Source organism: Bos indicus, chromosome 5 (genome assembly GCF_029378745.1).
Source record: "Bos indicus isolate NIAB-ARS_2022 breed Sahiwal x Tharparkar chromosome 5, NIAB-ARS_B.indTharparkar_mat_pri_1.0, whole genome shotgun sequence".
NCBI classification, from domain to species: domain Eukaryota; kingdom Metazoa; phylum Chordata; class Mammalia; order Artiodactyla; family Bovidae; genus Bos; species Bos indicus.
In genome coordinates, this window is record NC_091764.1 from 30,152,529 (window position 1) to 30,172,227 (window position 19,699).

Genomic DNA, 19,699 nt, shown 5'->3' on the forward strand with positions numbered 1-19,699 from the left:
TCTCCCTGTAGACCCTCTGGGTAAGAGAGTGGTGAGGTCTTTCCTAGAGGGGAATGTGAGGGGCCCTGTAACTCCTGGGGTGTGGCGCTGGAGTCCTCGGCAGCCGCAGTTCCCAGGGGCTGATTCATTTCATCCCCAGCTGGCTTGATGTGGGGGCTGTAATTGGCCCTTTTGTGTGAGGATCTGTTGAGACACCCCCAGAACTTGCTCTCGGAAGCCCTAGGCACTTTCAGGAGCCCTTTACCCCACTTTACCTCCACCTGCCCCAAACATTCCCCTTGCCCAAGCTCCTACCTCTGCCCTTGGCCAACCTTACCCCTTTCCCAGGAGTGAGAATGAACCCAGCTCTTAGCTAGGAAGAAGTGGCCCTAATTTAACTTCTGAATAGTTTGTTGCTACCAAAGCACACCACAGCCGACGGCTGGGAGGGCCTCTCCCCAAACTTGGGGAGACACTACTGGGAAGAAAGGGGAGAGAAGAAACTGGTGTGCTTTGGCCAGACCCCACACTCCCCTGTGGAGACCTCTTCACCCTCCCTCATCCCTGGGGCCTGGTCCTTACAAGTCACATGGTCAAGTGTTTATTCCTTCTAACAGTTTTTTTTTAAGTTTATATTCTTTTTTTCACTAGATTTTTTTTTTTTTTACAAAGTCCCAAAATCAAAATGATACAAAAAGGCATATATTGAGAAATCTCACTCTGACGTCCACCCTCTTCTTCCTCCATGTGGTGGTATGTGTGCTCAGTCGCGTCCAACTCCTTGTAACCCCGTGGACTGTAGCTCACCAGGCTGCTCTATCCTTGTAATTCTCCAGGCAAGAATACTGGAGTGGGTTGCCATTTCCTTCTCTAGGAGATCTTCCTGACCCAGGGGTCAAACCTGGGTCTCTTGAGTCTCTGCATTGGCAGGCAGATTCTTTACCACTGTGCCATCTCCCCCCATAGATGATCACTTCTTAATTTCTCTCTTTTCTTTTTGGTTGTTTGGGGCTTTTGCTGCTGCGAGGGCTTTTCTCTAGTTGCAGCGCATGGGCTCATTGCAGTGGTTTCTCTTGCGGCTGGTAGGCCCTGGAGCGTGCCGGCGTCAGTAGTTGGAGCACGTGGATCCAGTAGTTGTGGCGCACGGCTTCGTTGCCCCACAGCATGTGGGATATTAGTTTCCTGGGCCAGAAATCGAACCTGTGTCCCCTGCCTTGGCAGGCAGATTCTTAACCACTGGACCACCAGGGAAGTCCCATTAATTTCTTACATATCCCCCATCTTTTAATACAAAACCAAATATGAACATCCTTTTATCCCCCTTTACCCAAAGATAGCATGTGGCATGTACTATTTTCATCTGTTACCTGTTGGCAATATTTGTGTGTAGAGTGTTTTCTTCTGCCACCATGTTGGGTCTCTGATTTCTGTCCTTTAGCACCCACCTCAGGGTCCCCCAGTCAACCCCAGGCCAGGAGCAGGGTTCATTTACTTTTGTATACCAGACTTCATTCAGATGCCAAAACCAGCCTCTCAGGGATGCTAAACCTCCAGCCAGCTCTTACTAAGTGTTCAGTGTGATGCCAGACTCTGGGGGTACAGTGGGGATCCCAGAAGTCCATGTCAATCAAAAATTAAGCAGTTATAGAATTAAAGCTGTGATGGAGGCTGCAAAGAAAGGACAAGTATTGTCAGACCAGATAGTCAGAGGCCCTATCCACCTTGGTGTGCGGGTGGGATGTGTGTATACTGGGGCAGGCACGTGGCATAGCACAGAGCTGGGGCAGGGGTCTAGGACCAACGCTGCAGAAATGGTCCCGTGTGACCTGGAAAGCTGGGTTTTTCAATTTGACTTCGGTTGTGCTCCTCTTCCCACTACCCCAATCTGTGGACTGTCCGGGACCCCTTAAGTTTTACTGTGTCTCAGACAAGAGGCCATCTTTTCTTGGCAGATAGTGCCAAAAATGCCTCCTCCCTGCCCCCTCCACCTTCAGCTTCCCCAGCTCTGGGGCTATGAGCTCCTGAAGCTAGAGCCTTCCTTTCCACTTCAGGCTGAGGGGAAGTTGGGGGGTGTTTGCCTCTCACTTCCTCTGTAGACGGCACCTCACTTCCTGTCCCTGGGGCTAGAAGGAAGCTCAAGTTCTTGGCTTTGCTGTCCCTTCCTCTCTACCCGCCTTGCTTTCCTGGGAAGCCCACGGGGCCCATAGGAGGAGGGCAGCATCAAAGCCAAGGGTTTCTCCCTAACGGTCCTGCCGAGCTCCTCCCCCACACATATCCCTACCCCACACAAGGGGACCTCTCAGCTGCAGTCCATTTCCAGGCGTGACCTCATCCTTCTCTTCTATGCCCTATGGGAAGAGAGGAGTCAGAGAGAGCTCACCCCATTTTACAGATAAGAGTCGGGGTGGTTCCAGGCTTCACCTAGGGGCATGCAGTATGCCTGAGCCGGATCAGAATCCAGGAAGCCTAGCTTGTATTTATGGGCATGGATGAGCAGGGCCTGTGGGTGAACAGAGCTGCGTCTCCCTGAGCTGAGCTGGCACCTTAGGCGGTCACCCATGGGCCCTGGCCAGATGGCACCCACTGAGTCAACACTAAAGCTGCCTGGCTGTGGAAGGCACTTGATTGGCCAGAGGCTGTTCCCTTTGAAGAAAGAAGCTAGGATATGGGGCTTGGGGGTGTGAGCACTAGGGGCCGGGCATGGGGGCTAGCAGAGTATATGCCTATCTCTTCAGGGCCTGCAGTGCAGCCTGAGCACCAACAGGCTGTGTGACCTTCCAGGCCCCTTTTTCTCGGATCTGAGAGCAGATCACCGAAGTTCCAGTTGTCAGCTCTTCTGTCATCTCCAGGAACCTCTCTGCCTTGGTTCCTCCTGGGGGACCCAGCATATGCCTCTGGTTACATCCAGGTTGTTGAAAAGATGCTGACTATCGTATTCGGTCTGGGAATAGGAGAGGAGTTAGTAGCTAGCATGGACCAGGGGAGCAGGAAGCACTCACCTTCAAACGCCCTTCAGTCCAGCTGCACTGAGTCACTGTTTCCATGCACACCCAGAGATTTCTGCCTCCTGCTGCCTGGAATGACCCCCTTCCCTTTTTCTTGTACCCAAACCGTGTCTGTCTATAAAGGCTAAGTTTACTAGATGCCTCCAATTCTGAAAAACTGTTCCAGCTCCAACCTAATATTTCTCTCCTGATTTTTTTTAAAGTTCTACAAAGACTTTTCTTGTGGAACCTCCTTCATAGTACAGCTATCTACCTGCATGGCTTACATCCCCTACTAGTCTGAAAGCTCCAGGAAGTCTGAGAAGAGGGGACCCATCTCTAAATTGCCCCCCAGTACCCAGCATTGTACCTCCTAATCTGCAGAATGAGTAGATGAATCCCTTTTTCAGAGGGCATCGCTGAGACCTGGGCAAAGGTTGAGAGCTTGGTCATATCAGTGTTCAGGGCAAATCTGAAAATGCCCTCTCTCACTTTGCGTGTGTTTTGTCATATGGGCCTTTCAGAAGCACTTGGCGGGGGGCAGGGTCATTGGAGATCTTTAAGGAAACATGATGAATCCTCACCTGTCCCTTCTTTCTGGTCTTGAAAGGAGATCACCAAATTCAGGGCCTCAGCGGCAGGAATTGGGGAGAACAGAAGTATCAGTATAAGCAGGGTCCCTCCTCAAGGAGCTCCCCTTCTAACAGCATGGAAGTTACCCCTTCTCAGAGGAGTGCTGGAGAACAGGATGCATTGCTGTTTGAAATGCAGGACGCACTTGAAGATGAGAGATCAGTGGGGGCCTCGTCAGTCCAGGACAGCTTTTCAGAAGAATGTTGCTCTGGGGCCAGCCCAGGTCAGGGCTTCCAGGGCCGCGTTGAGTGCTTTCATCTGTCCCCAAAGCTAGGAGGTCATGGGAAGATTTGACGTGAAAGGGACACAATCAGATTTACAGTTTTAGAAAGAAGATTGCTCTGCTAGAAAAAGATTGTGGCAGGGAAAATGCAAGATAAGCCTGGGACATCTTCTGTACCAGAAAGTAAGCAAATGTTAAAAATAATGTCTTTGGGGGCTACGAGGGCTCTTTGTTGTGGACTGCAAGCTTCTCTAGCTGTGGCGCATGGGCTCAGTAGTTATGGTGCACAGGCTTAGCTCCCTGTAGCATCTTAGTTCCCTGACCAGGGATCAAACCTGCATTCCGTGCGTTGGAAGGCAGATTCTTAACCAGTGGACCTCCAGGAACAGCCCAGTTTTGTTTTTTTTTTTTAATGAAAGCATATTGAAAGGACACAGGAACCAACCTGAAAGAATGGCCAAAGCTGGCATTTAAGCAGTAAAAGTAAGTGGTGATGATAATATTAAGATTATAATCCAAAGAATAAAATATTGCATACTGTGAGTCCATACTGATACAAATATGTAATTAAGTAAATAAATGGGAGTGAAGAGACAGCTTTTCCTTACAGAAAACTTCTAATTAATAAATTACAAGGAATGAGAAAAATCAAAAGTTATCTTTAGAGCACAATAGTAATTGCTGCAGGCGAGTTCCACTGATGAATCCTAAAATCAGTGGGTGAAAGTTTAAGCAGAAATAGGATTTTGCATGGTCACAAAGGGTTGTCCCCCCTAAATGTTTATTAACTACAAAAGAAAAATAGTCTTGTTATGATGCAAAGCCCACTGATATACGCCACCTAACCAAGTGATCAAAGTTTAACATCGTTAGTAATAAGACTTCTCAGCGTCATGTATACATACCCCCTGATAGCATGTGCTGAGAAGGGCACATCACCTCTGTAATATTCTTTCCTAGAATCCATAACCCCAATCTCATTGAAGAAAACATGAAACCAACTCATATTAAGGAATATTTTCCAAAATACAGTTTCCTTCTGAAGTGTCAAGGTAATAAAAGACAAAGACTGAGGAACTGTCTTCTATCATAGGAGACTAAGGAGTCATGGTAATTAACCACAACGTGGGATCCTGTATTGCGTCTTGGGATAGAATACCAGTGGAAAAGACATCAGTGGAAAAACTCATAAGATCCAAATAAAGTCTGTTTTGTTTTGTTTTTAAGTCTTATTTATTTCTTTAGGGCTTCCTAGGTGGTGCTAATGGTAAATAACCTGCCTGCCAGTGTAGGAGGCATAAGAGACTAGAGTTCAATCCCTGGGTCAAGAAGATCCTTTGGAGGAGGGCATGGCAACCCACTCTAGTTTCTTGCCTGGAGAGTCCCTGTGGACTGAGGAGCCTGGTGGGCTACAGTCTATAAGGTCACAAAGAGCCTGACACAACTGAAGAGACTTAGCACACACATTCGTTTTTGGCTATGGTGGGTCTTCCTTGCTTCACTCTGGTTTTCTCTAGTTGCCGCGAGCAGGTCTGTTCTTCGTTGCTGGCTCAGGCTTCTCACTGCAGTGGCTTCTCTTGTTGCAAAGCACAGGTTCTAGGGCTCGTGTCTTCAGTAGTTGTGTTTCACAGGCTCTAAAGCACCAGCTCAGTAGTTGTGGTGCACAGACTTAGTTCCTCTGAGGCATGTGGGACCTTCCCAGACCTAGGATCGAACCTGTGTCCTCTGCATTGGCAGAGAGCTTCCTTACCACTGAGCTACCAGGGGAACCCCCATTCCTTTTTTTTTAAAGTGCACACATGTGCTCAGTCATCAGGTTGTGTCTGACTCTTTGTGACCCCATGGACTGTAGCCTGCCAGACTCCTCTGTCCATGGGATTTTCCAGGCAAGAGGACTAGAGTGGGTTGCCATTCCCTCTTCCAGGGGATCTTCCTGACCCAGGGATCAGACCCACATCTCCTGCATTGGCAGGCAGATTCTTTACCTCTCAGCCATCAGGAAAATGTTAACAAAGTATACACAACATATTCTCACAAATAAATAACAGAAGAGGTGGAAGATGGCTGCAAAGAGAGAAATGTGGTAGACGAGGGAACAGTTGTCCAGGAGGAAGTGGTTACCATCAAGGCAGTGAAAAGACAACCACAGAATAGGAGAAAGTATTTGCAAATCATATATCTGATAAGGGGCCTGTGTTCAGAATATATAAAGAATTCTGACAACTCGATGGCAAAAAAGACACATACTGCAATTAAACAATAGGCAAAGGGTCTAAATAGGCTTGTCTCCATGGAAGACATGCAAATGGCCAATAAGCCCTTGAAAAGATGCTCAACATCATCAGTCAAAGAAACAGAAATCAAAACCATAATGAGGTATCACTTCACATTTACTAAGGTGACTTAGAATTAGGAAATCAGACAATAACGAGTGGTGAGGACATGGAGAAATTGCACATCCCATCACACTGTTGATGGGACTCTGAAATGATGCATCTACTTTGGGAAACAGGCTGGCAGTTCTTCAAAAATTTAAACTTAAAGTCACCATATGACCCAGCGGTCCCACTCCTAGGTGTATACCCATGAAAGCTTTCATCCATGTGAAACTAACAGCAGTGCTTAGAGCAGCTTTGTGCATAATAGCCAAACAGTGGAAATAGCTCAAATGTCCATTAGTGGCTGAATAGATAAATTGTGGCGTAGTCATACCATGGAATATTATTTGGCCATGAAGAGGAATGTAGTACTGATACATGCTTCAACAGGGATGAACCTTGAAAACATGCAGAGTGCAAGAAGCCAGTCACAGAAGTCCACCTGTTATATGATTCCCTTCATACGAAATGCCCAGAATGGGGAAGCTATAGAGACAGAAAATAGATGAGTGGTTTCCTAGGTTTGGGCATGAGGGGATGGTAACTAAGGGGTGATGAAAATGTTCTCAAATTGACTATGGTCATGATCTATATATATATATATCTGTGAATATGCTACAAACCCCTGAATTGTACGCTTTAAATGAGTGAGTTGTGTGTGAGTTGAACTATGTCTCTAAGCTTTAAAAAAAAAGTCCAGCAGGAAGTAACCACCAGAGGCACCTGAGAAAGCAGTGGGGACTGAAAAGTACTGTAGGATTTAGCCTTGTGGCAGTTACTGAAGTTGGACCAGGTTGAGGAAAGAATGAGAAGGAAGGATGGCTTTTTTTTTTTTTTTTTAAAGAAGTTTGGCTGTGAAAGGCAAAAGAGGACAGTGTCTGGAGAAATGTCAAGGGGAAATCACTTTTAAGATGAAAGTACCTGAGAAGTTGTAAAGGTAGATGAGAAAAATCCGTTCTGGAAGTAGACCCTGAAGTTGGGGAGGGTCTGGGACAGGAAGTCCTGGCCTTGCTGGGGGAAAGAGCAGCCCCTCTGCTGTAACAGGAGGAGAGGAGGGACAGAGGAGGGGAGGGTGGTGGCAGGAGGTTTGAGGGGTTTTCCCTCTGATGGCCAGTCCTCTGCGGAAACAAGGGAAGATGGTAGACCAGAAGTATGAGGTGATTGGCAAAGGTGTGACATAGTTGTTGCCAAGAATGAGAGAGCAACTCTAAGCCTCAGTAAGAGGGCCAGCAGGACTGCCCATCTGGCTTAGATGGCCTTCCTTTAGTGAAGAGACAGTGAGAAATAATGTGAGACAAAGCCTGGGGACAGAGTATCCAGGCCTGTGTTTCCTTCCTGGTAGCCTCTGGACTGGAAAGAGGCTTTGACCTTGAATGCTAAAGTCAAGAGGCCCAGGGATCTAACTTCGCTGTCCAGTATAGTTGCCACCAGCTGCATATGGCTTTTTAAATTTAAAATTCAGCTCCTCCATTGGACTAGCCACATTTCAAATGTTCAGTAGCCATATGTGGCTGGTGGCTACCATGTTTATTAAACAGCACAGAATTAACATTTTCATCATCACTAAAGTTCTCCTGGATAACATTGTTCTAAGAAAAGTGATTCTTTTCAAACTATTGAGTCTAAGGACCCCTCTACACTCTTAAAAATTGAAGACCCCCCCCAAAGAGCTTTGGTTCACATGGATTATACCTACTGACATTCACTGTCGTATAAATTAGAACTGAGAGTTTTGAATATTTAATTCATTTTAAGGTAACAATAACCCATGTTAACATTTTATGAAAAACAATTATCTATTTTCCAAAACAAAAAATAGTGAAAAGAATGACATTGTTCTTCATTTCTGTAAATCTGTCGTGTCTGACTTAATCAGAGGCAGCTGGATTCTCATATCTGCTTCTGAATTCAGTCTGTCATGCTACCACTTATCCTGTAGTCTCTGGAAAATGTCACTGCCTGCTCATGAGACAAAGAGAGTTAAAAAGACAAATCATGTCTTAGTGATATTGTGAAAATAGTTTTGACCCGGTGGATTCCTTGAAAGGGCCTCAGGATCCCTGGACCTCACTTTGAGAACCTCTGCTCTAGAAGAACCTCCACTTGGCATGAAAGAACTAATCCTTGAGAAATGGAGCGATCTGCCTAAAGTCACACAGCAAATAAATTGCACTGTTGGAACTATAAGCCAAGCCAAACCATCTGGCCTGAGGCTTTTTCCAGTTCCCTTGGCCTGGCCAGGATGGGCCTGCTGGACTTTTGGGAGTGGGGCTAGGCGTCTTGGCTGCAGAGCCCCTGGCGTGTGGCCCTATAAATAAACCCATTGAGTCTGTCAGAGCCCCTTCTCTCCCTACCCCCAGCGGCTGCTTTTATTGTTGGGTGATGCAGTGAACGGGGAACAGAAAGGATCTGGGGAGGAGAGACAAAGGGTATCAACATCTATAAGCCTTTTGGGCTCACAACACCGCTACCCTTCCTCCTGCCCTGACTGACCTACAGTCGGTTTGAAAGAACCTCCACCATGGTCTGGAGGTTCTTGGAGTGCCTGTGAGGAGGAAGTTGGAGGAGGGGTGCAGTGGGCCCCTTCCCCATGGACACTTGCCCCTCAGAAGGGCTATTGTTGTCAACTGCCCCCTCCTGGGGCCAGTTGTCAGGAGGAGGGAAGGAAATTCTTGTCTGCCTCTGGCCCTGAGTGAGGGGGTGGGGGAAACCAGTGGGAATACTTGGGGCTGAGAGATGCTTTAGGCCAGAGGAAGGAGCCACTCTCAGACCAGGAATGCCCGGGGCCTCAGTCCTCGTTTTGTTTTTTTTTCCCCTACCCTCAGCCCAGGGCAGATCTTGTCTGGAAAGGAGTGTTGCTGTGGGTGAAGAAGTTGCTGTTTACAAGTAGACTCCTGGGTGTGACGGGGATTCCAGAAAGCAGCTGGGGGATGGGGGGGGGAACAGAGGGGGAAACGCTTGGATTACACGGACAATTCTGTTAGTAAAGCCAACTCCATCTCTGCCTTCCCACAGCTGCCCACCCCTCCCCCAGCCCCGGCCCCTGGCTCTTTTTCCCTAGAGGACTCTAGGGGGAAACAGCTGGTCATTGAGGGGCTCATCAGGGCCCAGAGGCCTTGGCTAAGGGCCAGGGTGAGGGAGTCTAGAGGACCGGCTCACTGCCATCTCTCTGGCCCCTTCCTCCCAAGCCTGGACTCTGATATTACAGAGGGGTCTTCTTGCCTGTGCTCTGGCTGGAGAGGGGTTGGGAGCTGCGGGCTCCCCCTCCTTGATCTGGCTGCCTGAAAGGTCAGGACAGTCTTTTTTGCGGGATTGCCCAACATGCCTGACCAGGCTGAAGAGATGAGCGACCACCCAGGTTCACTCAGTCATTGGGCTGCACCTGCCCCTTCCCTAGGTTACCCAGAGAAACCCCTGAGCAGCTGATCCCCCTTCGCTGTCTCCTCTGAAGGAGGGCCAGAGAGGCCCTCCTCTTCCTCTCCCTCCCTCCCCTCAGCACTGAGGTCACCTCCCTCTGAATCAGGCCTTTGTGGAGGGCGGGGTTGCCCGTTGGCAGTTCTGGCGGGAGAGCCTCCCCATTCAAGTTCAAGCTCCCACCCACTGCAGCTCCATCTCTACCCAGCTGGGCCAGTGTCCTGTGTTCCAGACCCACATCGGACACCCGGGATATGTTGTGGGACCCCCCAGAGGAATGCTTGAAAGCAGGGCCATCCCGAAAAACCCAGGCCAGGGGTTTTCCTGGGCTCCAGGTGGGGCTGAGCACAGAAGCTGTGAGTAGCAGTTGTGGGGCCTGAGGGTGGACGAGGGTACTTGGCCCTGGGGAGGGGACCCCCTTGACCCTGCAGGGACAGCCACTGGGGAACTGACCTGGATTGATTGCTTTTTGGTTTTGTTTTTTTCCTCAAGAGATTTGGGTCAAAACCTTAGACTCTGAAGGGCCAAATTCCTAATTGGGCTCAGTTTGGGAGCTAGAGGTGGTATTATCGCTCTGGATCGTAATTTTCCCCAGAGGAGGCTAAAGATGCAAGAAGTTTTCAGTCTAGAGATCTTGAGCCCAGACTTACAGCATGCACCTCCCCAGCGCCAAGTTTAAATGCAGGCCTCTTCCGAGTGACTCAACAATCTGGGCTGACAGCTTCCTGCCTTCATCTTGTGGCCATGCAGACACACAGAAAGCCCAGCGTCCGGAGCTGGCCAGACCACTTGGGCTGAGGGCAGAGAACTTCTCCCCAAAGTGGGGCTGAGTCACAGCCCGCCTTCAGCCGACGTGTCTGGAGCCTCTCCCAGGCCCTGCTCGGACCCGGACGCTGACACCCTTGACGAGCTGTTGCACTCCGGTGGCTTGTCCCTTGGAGGGTCTCCCCAGGTCACAGTGGGACTCAGGCCGCCCTGCCTTGGGATTCCCGGGGGCTCAGATCCAAGGGTGGTAGTGGTTGGCTTGGTTGGCGTGTTGGGTTCCCACCCTCCTCAACACATACACAGGCCTCATGCCTGACCTGGATGCCTTTTCATTCATTCGCTTATTTATTTTAGCAAAAGATACCCTCCTAAACCACCTTCACCCTTAGTTTGGTTTCTGTGGTTGTGTGAAGAAAACAAAGACTGGAGGTTTCTACCACTTTATCTTTCCCTTTTGTGGCCTCCGGACACAGCCCTGTTCATCCCACTCCCCTCCTTCATCCTTCTGTTTTTTTCTCACCCTCCCAAGCACTCCCTTCCCTGCCCATGCCCCTCTATTTCTAGAGGTGTCCACTGGGAATGTAAGTGATGAGGAGGTCAGGGGGACGCTGGTGACCTGTGGGGACAGGCCTCTCCTAGAGCAGGGGGAGCCCCCACCTGGCAAGAGGATGGTGGCCTGGGGATAAGTGACGCGCGGTGGGCTGGAACTGGTCCTCCGAGGCCTGTTTTGGTTTTAACCCCTGTTTGTGTATGTGGGAAGGAGGCTTTTTCCTGAATTTTTTTCATTTCTTTTGAGGTCTGTCCATTTCTAAATATAGCAAGTGTGATAATGTTATGAGCAAACAAAGTTATAACTCAATACATTTTTATGATGTTAAAATAACAAAGGACTTTAGATTGTGGTGGAGTGTCAAAAATAAGCATTGCACAGTTTTTCCTTTTTCTCTAGCTTTCAGAAGCCCCCTTCCCATTGTTGTGCACATGCTTGTTTTTCCTCCCTCCCCACTCCACCCCCACCCAGAAAGAAGCCTTTTCCTCTTCTCTCCCTTTCTTTCTAGAGTATCAGGTGGAAGAGAGTGAGGGCTGGAGGGCTGCCAGGGAAGGGGTCGGAGAGGAGGAAGCCCCTATGGGCAGGGCAGAGGGGCAACACTTCAGATCTTCAGGAGCTCCTCCTTTAAAGACCCCCAGGGAGAGGGACCTGGGACTTAGGGTCTGCTTACAGGTGAAGTGCTAGAGTGAAAAGCCTTCATTTATCAGAGTCCGTACAAGACTCTCTACATACATTATCTCACTTCCTGCTCCAACAGCCCTGTGGACTAGGTATTCTTACCCCATGTTAGGGGTGAGGAAACTGCTTTTGCTGAGTCAGCTTCTAACCCAGGTCTGTCTGACTGCAAAGCTCCGGGAACGCTGAGACTAAGTGCACGGAGCACAGAGGACAAGGATGTACAAAGAGGCTGCACAGGAAGGGGGCCCAGGCCTGCCCACTGTGCTCTGTGAACCAGCCATATGGTGTGGGCAGCATCCTTTGTCTCTGGAGCCTGCTTCAGAGCAGGCTGGCACCTCCCCCCGTCACCCTCCTTACGAGGTCGAAAGGAGAATCAGATGTGATCTGCGACACGGGAACATGCCAGCGCGCAGGATACACTCCGAGGATGCAGGTGTAGCTTCCTTTGCCTCGGTTTCCTCATCTCAAATACGTGTCGATAATAGCACTTGACCCCCTCTGTGGTCGTGAGAATGAAAGAAGACGGCGTATGCTGGGTTGCTGTTCGTTCCCCTCTGGCTGAGAGCTGGGGCCATTTGCACTGGCTCTTTCCTCTGCCTGGAAAGCTTTTCCCATTCCGGGATTTCATCTGCCCCTTCACGCAGGTAGGTCTCTGCCTCGCTGTCACCTTCAGCGCCTTCTCAGGACCTGATGTTGGTTCATTGGTTTATCTCTGGTATTACCTGCTGGTCCCAGTAGAATGGCAGCTTCATACGGGCAGGATTTTCTCTGGCTTGTTTATCCCTCTTGTCCAGGATGCCAGGCAGTAGGAAGCCAATAAATGCACGGCTGACCTTGTCTCCCTCTGTCTCCACAGGCAAGGTGACCATTCTGGCTGCGTGCGTGAGTGTGCCAGCCTGGGTGAGGAGGCAGAGACAGGTGAGGGGCTTTGGAACTTGGGTGTGCTTGTGGTGGGGACTGGAGGAGGGCTGGGTTGGGCAAGGCAGCCTCTGCCCCACAGGGGAGGGAGGAAAAAGCATTCAGATGCCTGGTAGGTGAGCTGCTGAGGGCTCCTCTTCCTTGGTCCAAAAGACCTAAGCCCCTTTTGTGGGAGCTTCAGAGGGTCAGGGAGGCAAGCAGTTGGTGTAGACTGGGGACCCCTACCCTTCTGCATTAGGATGGGTTTCCCATCTATTGGAAATTGCAACAGTATTTGTTCAGAGGAAGGAAAGGAGTACTTTGCTCTACCTGAAAAATTAAAACTCAAATGGAAGATGAAGACTAGTTGAGGAAAGCCAGTCACTATGGCAGCAGTTTGGAGTAGGGTGGGAGCAGGGATCACATAATGTGATACAGGTCAGAAACCTGGCTCTGTTGTGTTCAGGCAATGAACAGACTAGTCTGTTCAGCCATCAGTTGGTCTCTTCCACACCAGGTATCACATAGGGTATCTAGTCAATGAAATGAAGACAGTGTCCCTGCCCTCGCAGAGTTGACAGTCTGGGGGGACACTTACAGAGCCGAGCTGGAGGAGTACCTGACTCAGCCTTGGAGTGGGGGCCCTGGAAAATGAGTGAAAGTGAAAGTGAAGTCGCTCAGTTGTGTCCGACTCTTTGCAACCACATGGACTGTAGCCTACCAGGCTCCTCCATCTATGGGATTTTCTAGGCAAGAATACTAGAGTGGATTGCCATTTCCTTCTCCAGGGGATCTTCCCAACCCAGGGATCGAACCCCGCATTGCAGGCAGACAGACGCTTTACCATCTGAACTACCAGGGAAGCCACCAGGAAGGAGCTGGGAAAGTGGAAGGGGGATGGGTATCAAGAGACCCCTGCAGAGGGCCCAGCGCTCACAGAGGCTGGTCTGCTGGGGCCTTGCCCAGAGCACGGGGGCTTGGAGGCTTGCAGGCCACCTCCCGCTCTGCCAGGAAGATACAGAGTGTCAGTTTGAGACCAACCTCAGCGGAGAATTCAGGTTTCTTGGCTCCTGGCCAGTGTCTGTGTAATCTGTAAGAGGGCAAGGGCAGTCATAAGGGTTTATAAAAACAATGGTCTCTGTTCTTGAGATGGAAGGGCATGTCTATGTGTCTGTCCCATGAGCAGGAATCTGAGCCTCACCCCGAGTTGTTACAGTGTCCAAGGCACAGGGGTCACACGGATGCCAACTCCGGGAATACTGACAAGTTCTGTCTCTGTCCTCCTCCTCCTCCACTCACCTCCCTGTGCCCTGGAGTAGCCTGCTGGGGCTTCTCTCACTTATCCCCAGGGCCTGATGTCAGAGGCCATGGACCAGTCGGCCGGGAGCCCTGGAAACCTGAACCCAGGAGAAGGTGGTGATGGCAGCACGGAGCCGGGTACCTGCCAGGAACTCCTGCACCGGCTGCGGGAGCTGGAGGTGGGGCACGGGGCAGGCTGGCCAGAGCCCTGCGAGCTTGGGTGGTTTTGGAGGTGCAGGGCAACCTTCCTCTCAGCCTGCTTTTCCAGGCTGAAGCAGAGCTGAAACGTTTCTTTAGCAGAGCCGCTCTGAGACGCCCTTTCCTTACTCTTAGCTCTCCAGCCTTCATGCCAGCTCAGGACAAGAGGCGTGCACAAGGCTGGGGCTGTACTAACCCCCAGATATCTCCCTTCTTTACCTGACTTTTGTGCCCTGGCTGTAGGAAAGGGGTGGCCACAGAGGCCATAGAAGGAAAAGTCTCAGGCATTGAGGGACCAGGGCACGGATCCATGAACTAGGCTACTTACCACGTTCCTAGACCCTGCCCTCCTCCCTCCAGCCTCCTCTGCCTTCTCCCCAGGGAAATAAGGGTAACGTTTAGCACCTCCCACCTTGGTCCTCCTGGCCACTGTATCTCCCCAGCCCCTCCAGCCTCATGGACTGAAGTCGGGGTAACAAAGGACCAGGCATCTCAGCTCTGCCTTCTGGATGCCCTGGGTCTCTATGTGCTCGCCCCTGACAGAAGCACCCCGGAGCCAAGAGCTGGGGCAGGGAGAGAGCTACTGGACTCCTTGCCTCTCCTTTCCAAGAGGAACCTGCCCTGGGAAGAATGATTGCTTAGCCTCCCATTTACCTTCCTCCTCCTCCCTGCAGGCAGAGAACTCAGCACTCGCCCAAGCCAACGAAAATCAGCGGGAGACCTACGAGCGCTGTCTGGACGAGGTGGGTGGACTGATACCGCCTGTGGGAAGCATAGCTTGTCGGCTCCAGGCTCCAGGCAGAGACTCAGTCATCTGACAGCTTTTCCTCAGCTCTGCCTTTCTCTCCCCAGGTTGCCAACCACGTGGTGCAGGCACTGCTGAACCAAAAGGTAAAAGGCCACAGGAGACATTCATACCCCCTGACCTGAGCCCAGATGCCCTGGGAGGAGGCCCTGGGCACAGCAGGGGAGGTCCTTCCTGGGGACCCCTGAGCCTGCTCAGCTACGGGATCGAGGAAGGTGGAAATGGCCTCTTGGCTCTCCAGCAGAGTCCCCTTTCTCTATCTTGGACAATCCATACTCTTTGACCTGGAGCCGGGGCCACGCTAGGTAAGGCCGGGTCTCCAAGCGATAGTAACTTTGATTTGGGCTCGAATCCTTCCATTATCCAGGCCCCAGCTAGTTTCTCCAGATCATTATAGCCCTGATAGCAATGTTGATGTTGTGACCATAAAGTGACATCTAAATATTGACTCAAGTACTGGGGGTAATTTCTTGACATGTGGGCTACTCTGACCCCCAAGTCTTCCCCTGCCTTACCTGAGCCCTTCTTTGATGTGTGGTTTCTAAGAGGCAGAGGATTGGCTCCAGAGATGAGAAAGCTGCCAAAGGGAATGAAATTACTTCCGACCAGGAGTGGTAAACTTTAGAAAATTTACCATCCCCAGAAGATGCGAGAGCCATAAATATAGGCAGGCTCAGCTCCTTCATAGGAGGTTGCAAGAGAAGCGCATGCCCAGCAGGAGTGCCCACTGCTCTGATGAAGCGACTGTGCTCATGCCACTCTCCCTCTCCCCACCACCTTGCCCTTCTTCCGCCTCCTGGGGGTGGCAGGACCTGCGAGAGGAGTGCATCAAGCTGAAGAAGAGGGTGTTTGACCTGGAAAGGCAGAACCAGATGCTGAGCGCCCTGTTTCAGCAGAAGCTCCAGCTGACAGCGGGCTCCCTCCCTCAGGTGGGCACACGTGATTCCCCCTCCTTCCTCACCTCTCAGCCTCAGACCTCCCAACCAGCCCTGTCGTTGTCATCACCTCAGAAGCAGGTTGTCAGCCACTGGCCTCCATTCTGGGCACTGTGGCCTTCCAGGGCAGGCCCACCTCGCCTGATAGATCTGAGCCTTAGGTGAAGGGAAGCTTCCTAAGACCCCTTACACTTGGCTGTCCCCTACCTCCCCAGTGCTGCCCACCCAGCCAGTTGGTGTCCCTTTTTGTTGACAGAGAAAGTCCTTGCTTCCTTCGCCCTGAGTAGAGAGATGGGTGGATGCTGAAAATGCAGTCATTTCAAGCTAGCTCCCACGAGGCCCCTTTGGCCACTGCCTTTCCTCTTCTTGGCCAGGGGCAGGGGTGGGGCCGGGTGTAAGGCACCCAGTGCTTGGTGTCATGGAGAGGTTAGGGAAGGCCCTTCACCCGGGTGACTCTGCGCACACCTGCTGCATCTGCCCACCCGCTAACCCAGTCTTGGCCACAGACACTCATCCCTGCTTCCAGCCCTGACACCTGCCTTATCCCAGGAGAAGCAAGAGGCTAGTGGTAGTGAACCCTGGGCTCAGTTAACATGTAACATGGGGTCCACTCTGTTTGGAAGCCCCAAGGATGTGGTGTGCCTGTGGGGAATCAGGAGCAGCTCCATGTACCCAAGGTTCATGGTGGGTTCTGAGGTCAGCCAGCACACCCCCAACCCACCCTGACTTGCCAGGAAGAGAAACACCTTATGTGTGTTTGTGTCTAAATTTATATGTCTGGGATACAAACCAGGTGGCCATTGCCCCCCCCCAAACCCTGAGCAGGATGCCCTCAGCTCCCTGGGAAGCCTGACCCCTGGCAGATGAAGCCTGTGTCTCCCCAGGCCGGTGCAGACACGGGTGACTGAGCTGCAGTGACTCTGCAGCTTCCTTTGTCCTGTCCTGGCCCTGCCATGGGCTGACCTGGAGGCCAGATCACACCAGCCAAGCTCGCCCTGTCCACACTCTTCTCAGTGACTGATGATAACAGGCGTAGATCATCCTGAAATCGTTTGTTTTTTAGTAAATGAATTCTGGGATTCGAGTTGGAGATTTTTTAATGAATTTTGGGGTTTGGGACCATAGATTTATCTTCCCCAGAAGTAACATGACATAATGGAAAGAGCACGAACCTTGGCCTCAGATAAACTTGGGTTGGGTCCCTAACTTAGCTAATTCTTAGCTGTGTGACCTTGGGTAGATTATTTAACCATACAAATCGTAGGTTTTTTTCCTTTATAAATGGGGATAAAAATACCTATATTGCAGGCTGTCATGAGGATGAAATGAGATAATATCTAGTGCTTGACCTGTAGTAGTCAATGATTAGCAGCTAGTTATCATTATTAATGTTATTTCCAAGTTGTGCTTTGCTAGGATGGAAGCTCCATTGAACGAATGTTAATTAAGCTCTTACTGTAAGCAGTGCCTTTGCCAACACACATGGAATTTGAGGGAGCTGGGGCTTTTGGACACTAAGGCAGGGCTGCAGAGGGTGACAGTGCTGACCAAAAGCCCAGGGAGGGGGAGAGGCCATCAGAGATGGGCTAAAGAGAGTGCCCTGAGGACGTGACTGCACCCTGATGATGGGAGATGTTTACTTTTTTATTCTAGTTTTGTTTTATTCTTATTTTTATTTTTTGACTGCACAGGGATTTTAGTTCCCTGACCAGGGGTTGAACCCACACCCTCAGCAGTGAAAGCAGAGTCCTAACCATGGACCACCAGGGAATTCCTGATGGACAGGAGATTTTAAAGAGTACAGAAGGGGTCTGGGAGAAGGGGTGCCCTGTGGGAGGAACAGAGCAGGGGATCCTAGGGAGCAGAGAGCTGTTCAGCCGGACTTGAGCAAAGGTTGTATACAGAGCAAGTGAGACAAAGCTGGGGATGGTGTCAGGGAAGAACCGGTAGATCTGGCTATAATGCCGACCGAAGAGTTCAGACATGTCAGTGGAGGCTGGCAGAGGAAGCTGTGAGCACAGAGATGCTTTAGACAAAAAAGACTGGAAAGCCACGTGGTCAGGTGAGCGAGACTGAAATGCTGAGCAGCTTTCAGGCCAGAGATGTGAGGATGGTGTGCCAAAGGAGCCGCTGCAGATGGCTCGGCCGGAGGGGAGGCAGAGATACCACAAAGACAGGACTTACCAGCTGTGGAGTGCAAGAGACAGGGGAGAGTTGAAGCTGACTTGTGTCTCATCAAGGTGCCCAAGAGACAAGTGATCTGTGATTAAATCCAACTTTGGTAATCCTCCGAGCAGAGGCCATTCAGGGGAGATGGAAGTAGTAACTGCCACCATCTCTATTCCAGGACCCAGTAAACAACGCCGCTTCCGTTAGTCTGAGCCATTCCTGTGGAGGCTGGGCCACAGGTGGTCAGAAAAGAAATGGGCCCTGAGGCTCACCTTCTCTGTACTCAGGGAGGAGGCTCCACAGAAAAGCAGAGGATCTTGGAGGCTCAGTGGACAGCCAGGCTAGGCCTGCCACTGCCCTGTGGCCCCCGGGCACCCTTCTTTCTCCAGAGGCCCCTGCCCGGTCCCACCTCCCCACCCCGCCACCTGAGCTTGCGTTTCTTCAGTCTGCCTGTGCCGGGGTCTCCCAAGGTACCTCTGACCCAAGTGGTGAAAGCCTTACCTTGGGCCAGGAGACGTCACTGAAGGAGCAGGGAAGGATGCTCCGCTGCCCCTGGATGGGAAGCCGTAGCTCCCTGAGGGCACAGGGCCCTGGGCTGACAGCACCTGTGCTAACCTCGCCTCTCCCCTGTAGATCCCACTTGCCCCACTCCAGCCGCCTTCAGAGCCACCGGCCTCGCCCTCCCTGAGCTCCGCCGAGGGACCGGCCACCCCGCTGCCTCTGGGGCGCTGTGCTGGGCAGAGAGAGGTAGGAGGGCTGGGCTTCGTGGTCTGTGGCTCCGCTGGCACTGGGCTCGTCAGCTGGTGCTCCACGACTGTTTCCTAACAAGTCTCAGGGGAAGGACTGCTTCCGGGCACACAGATTCTCATCCAGGCTGGGTGTGAGCCCTCAGCGGTCAGCCTCGTACCAAGAAAAACAGATCCCTGCCCCTAACCGCTGGCCTTGTGAGTAAACATGTTAATACTGCAGTCAGACTCAACAGTTTACACTTCTGAGCTCTTCCTTTGAGCCAGGCACTGTGCCGGACACCTGGATCTCATTTATCTTTTTCTTTTTTGGTAATTTTTGGCATACATTTATAATCCTACACGTATTTATTTATCCAAGTCCAATTCATTCATTCTTTTGTTGATCTGGTTCCATTTATCTTATTTTATGAGATTTAAACACAATCACCATCTTATTTTACAGATGATACAGTGAAGCTTAGAGATTAAATGACTTGCTAAAAGTCTTATAACTAGTTAAGCAATAGACCTGGGTCTTGAACCCGCACAGTCTGGCCCAGGAGCCCAGGTAGTTAACCACTGTACCAGACTGGACCAGGCCTGAGAAGGGGCCAGGGAGAAGCAGGAAAAGGCTCACAGGGGAGTCGTTGCGTCTGCTTCTCCACGGGGATCAGCTCAGTAGGACAGCTGTTTGACCTGAGAAGGCCTGGGCTTGCCTGTAGCGACTGACTGAGGACTTGGCCACATCATATCCCCTTCTTGAGTCTGTGTTCTTTCCAAAACCTGAAAAAATGGATGGGTCTCCCTCCCCTGGGGCAAATAGAGATATCAGGGGTATAGATGGTCAGCCTTCCTGACTCATAGTTGTAGGAAGTAGTGCTGGGATAACCAGGAAGGAAGGTAGGTGCCCCCTAAGTGTGCCGGGAAGGACAGCTGGGGTAACCAGAACTCAAACTCTTGAGGAAACTTTCCAGCACATTCCAGAAGCCATCAGTTCCTTTTGGGGACACAGACAAACCCGGCCAGCTCAGGTTATGCCAGCTCAGTTACGCCAGCTGACATGC

At 51.0% G+C, this 19,699-nt stretch overlaps 1 protein-coding gene across 4 annotated transcripts in view; it reads left to right on the forward strand.

Annotated features, from left to right (window-relative positions):
• Positions 1-19,699, forward strand: part of NCKAP5L (NCK associated protein 5 like) — a 51,563-nt gene that overhangs the window by 25,633 nt on the left and 6,231 nt on the right. For 2 of the 4 annotated variants that reach the window (XM_070789149.1, XM_019960623.2), the window contains exons 2-7: positions 12,461-12,522; positions 13,851-13,979; positions 14,673-14,741; positions 14,851-14,889; positions 15,613-15,732; positions 18,541-18,654. In XM_070789149.1, coding sequence (XP_070645250.1) covers positions 13,857-13,979; positions 14,673-14,741; positions 14,851-14,889; positions 15,613-15,732; positions 18,541-18,654 — 465 coding nt within the window. In that variant the 5' untranslated portion in view covers positions 12,461-12,522; positions 13,851-13,856. Of the gene's footprint in view, positions 1-12,460; positions 12,523-13,820; positions 13,980-14,672; positions 14,742-14,850; positions 14,890-15,612; positions 15,733-18,540; positions 18,655-19,699 lie in introns of all 4 variants that reach the window. The other 2 variants (XM_070789148.1, XM_019960622.2) reach the window with 1 other exon arrangement.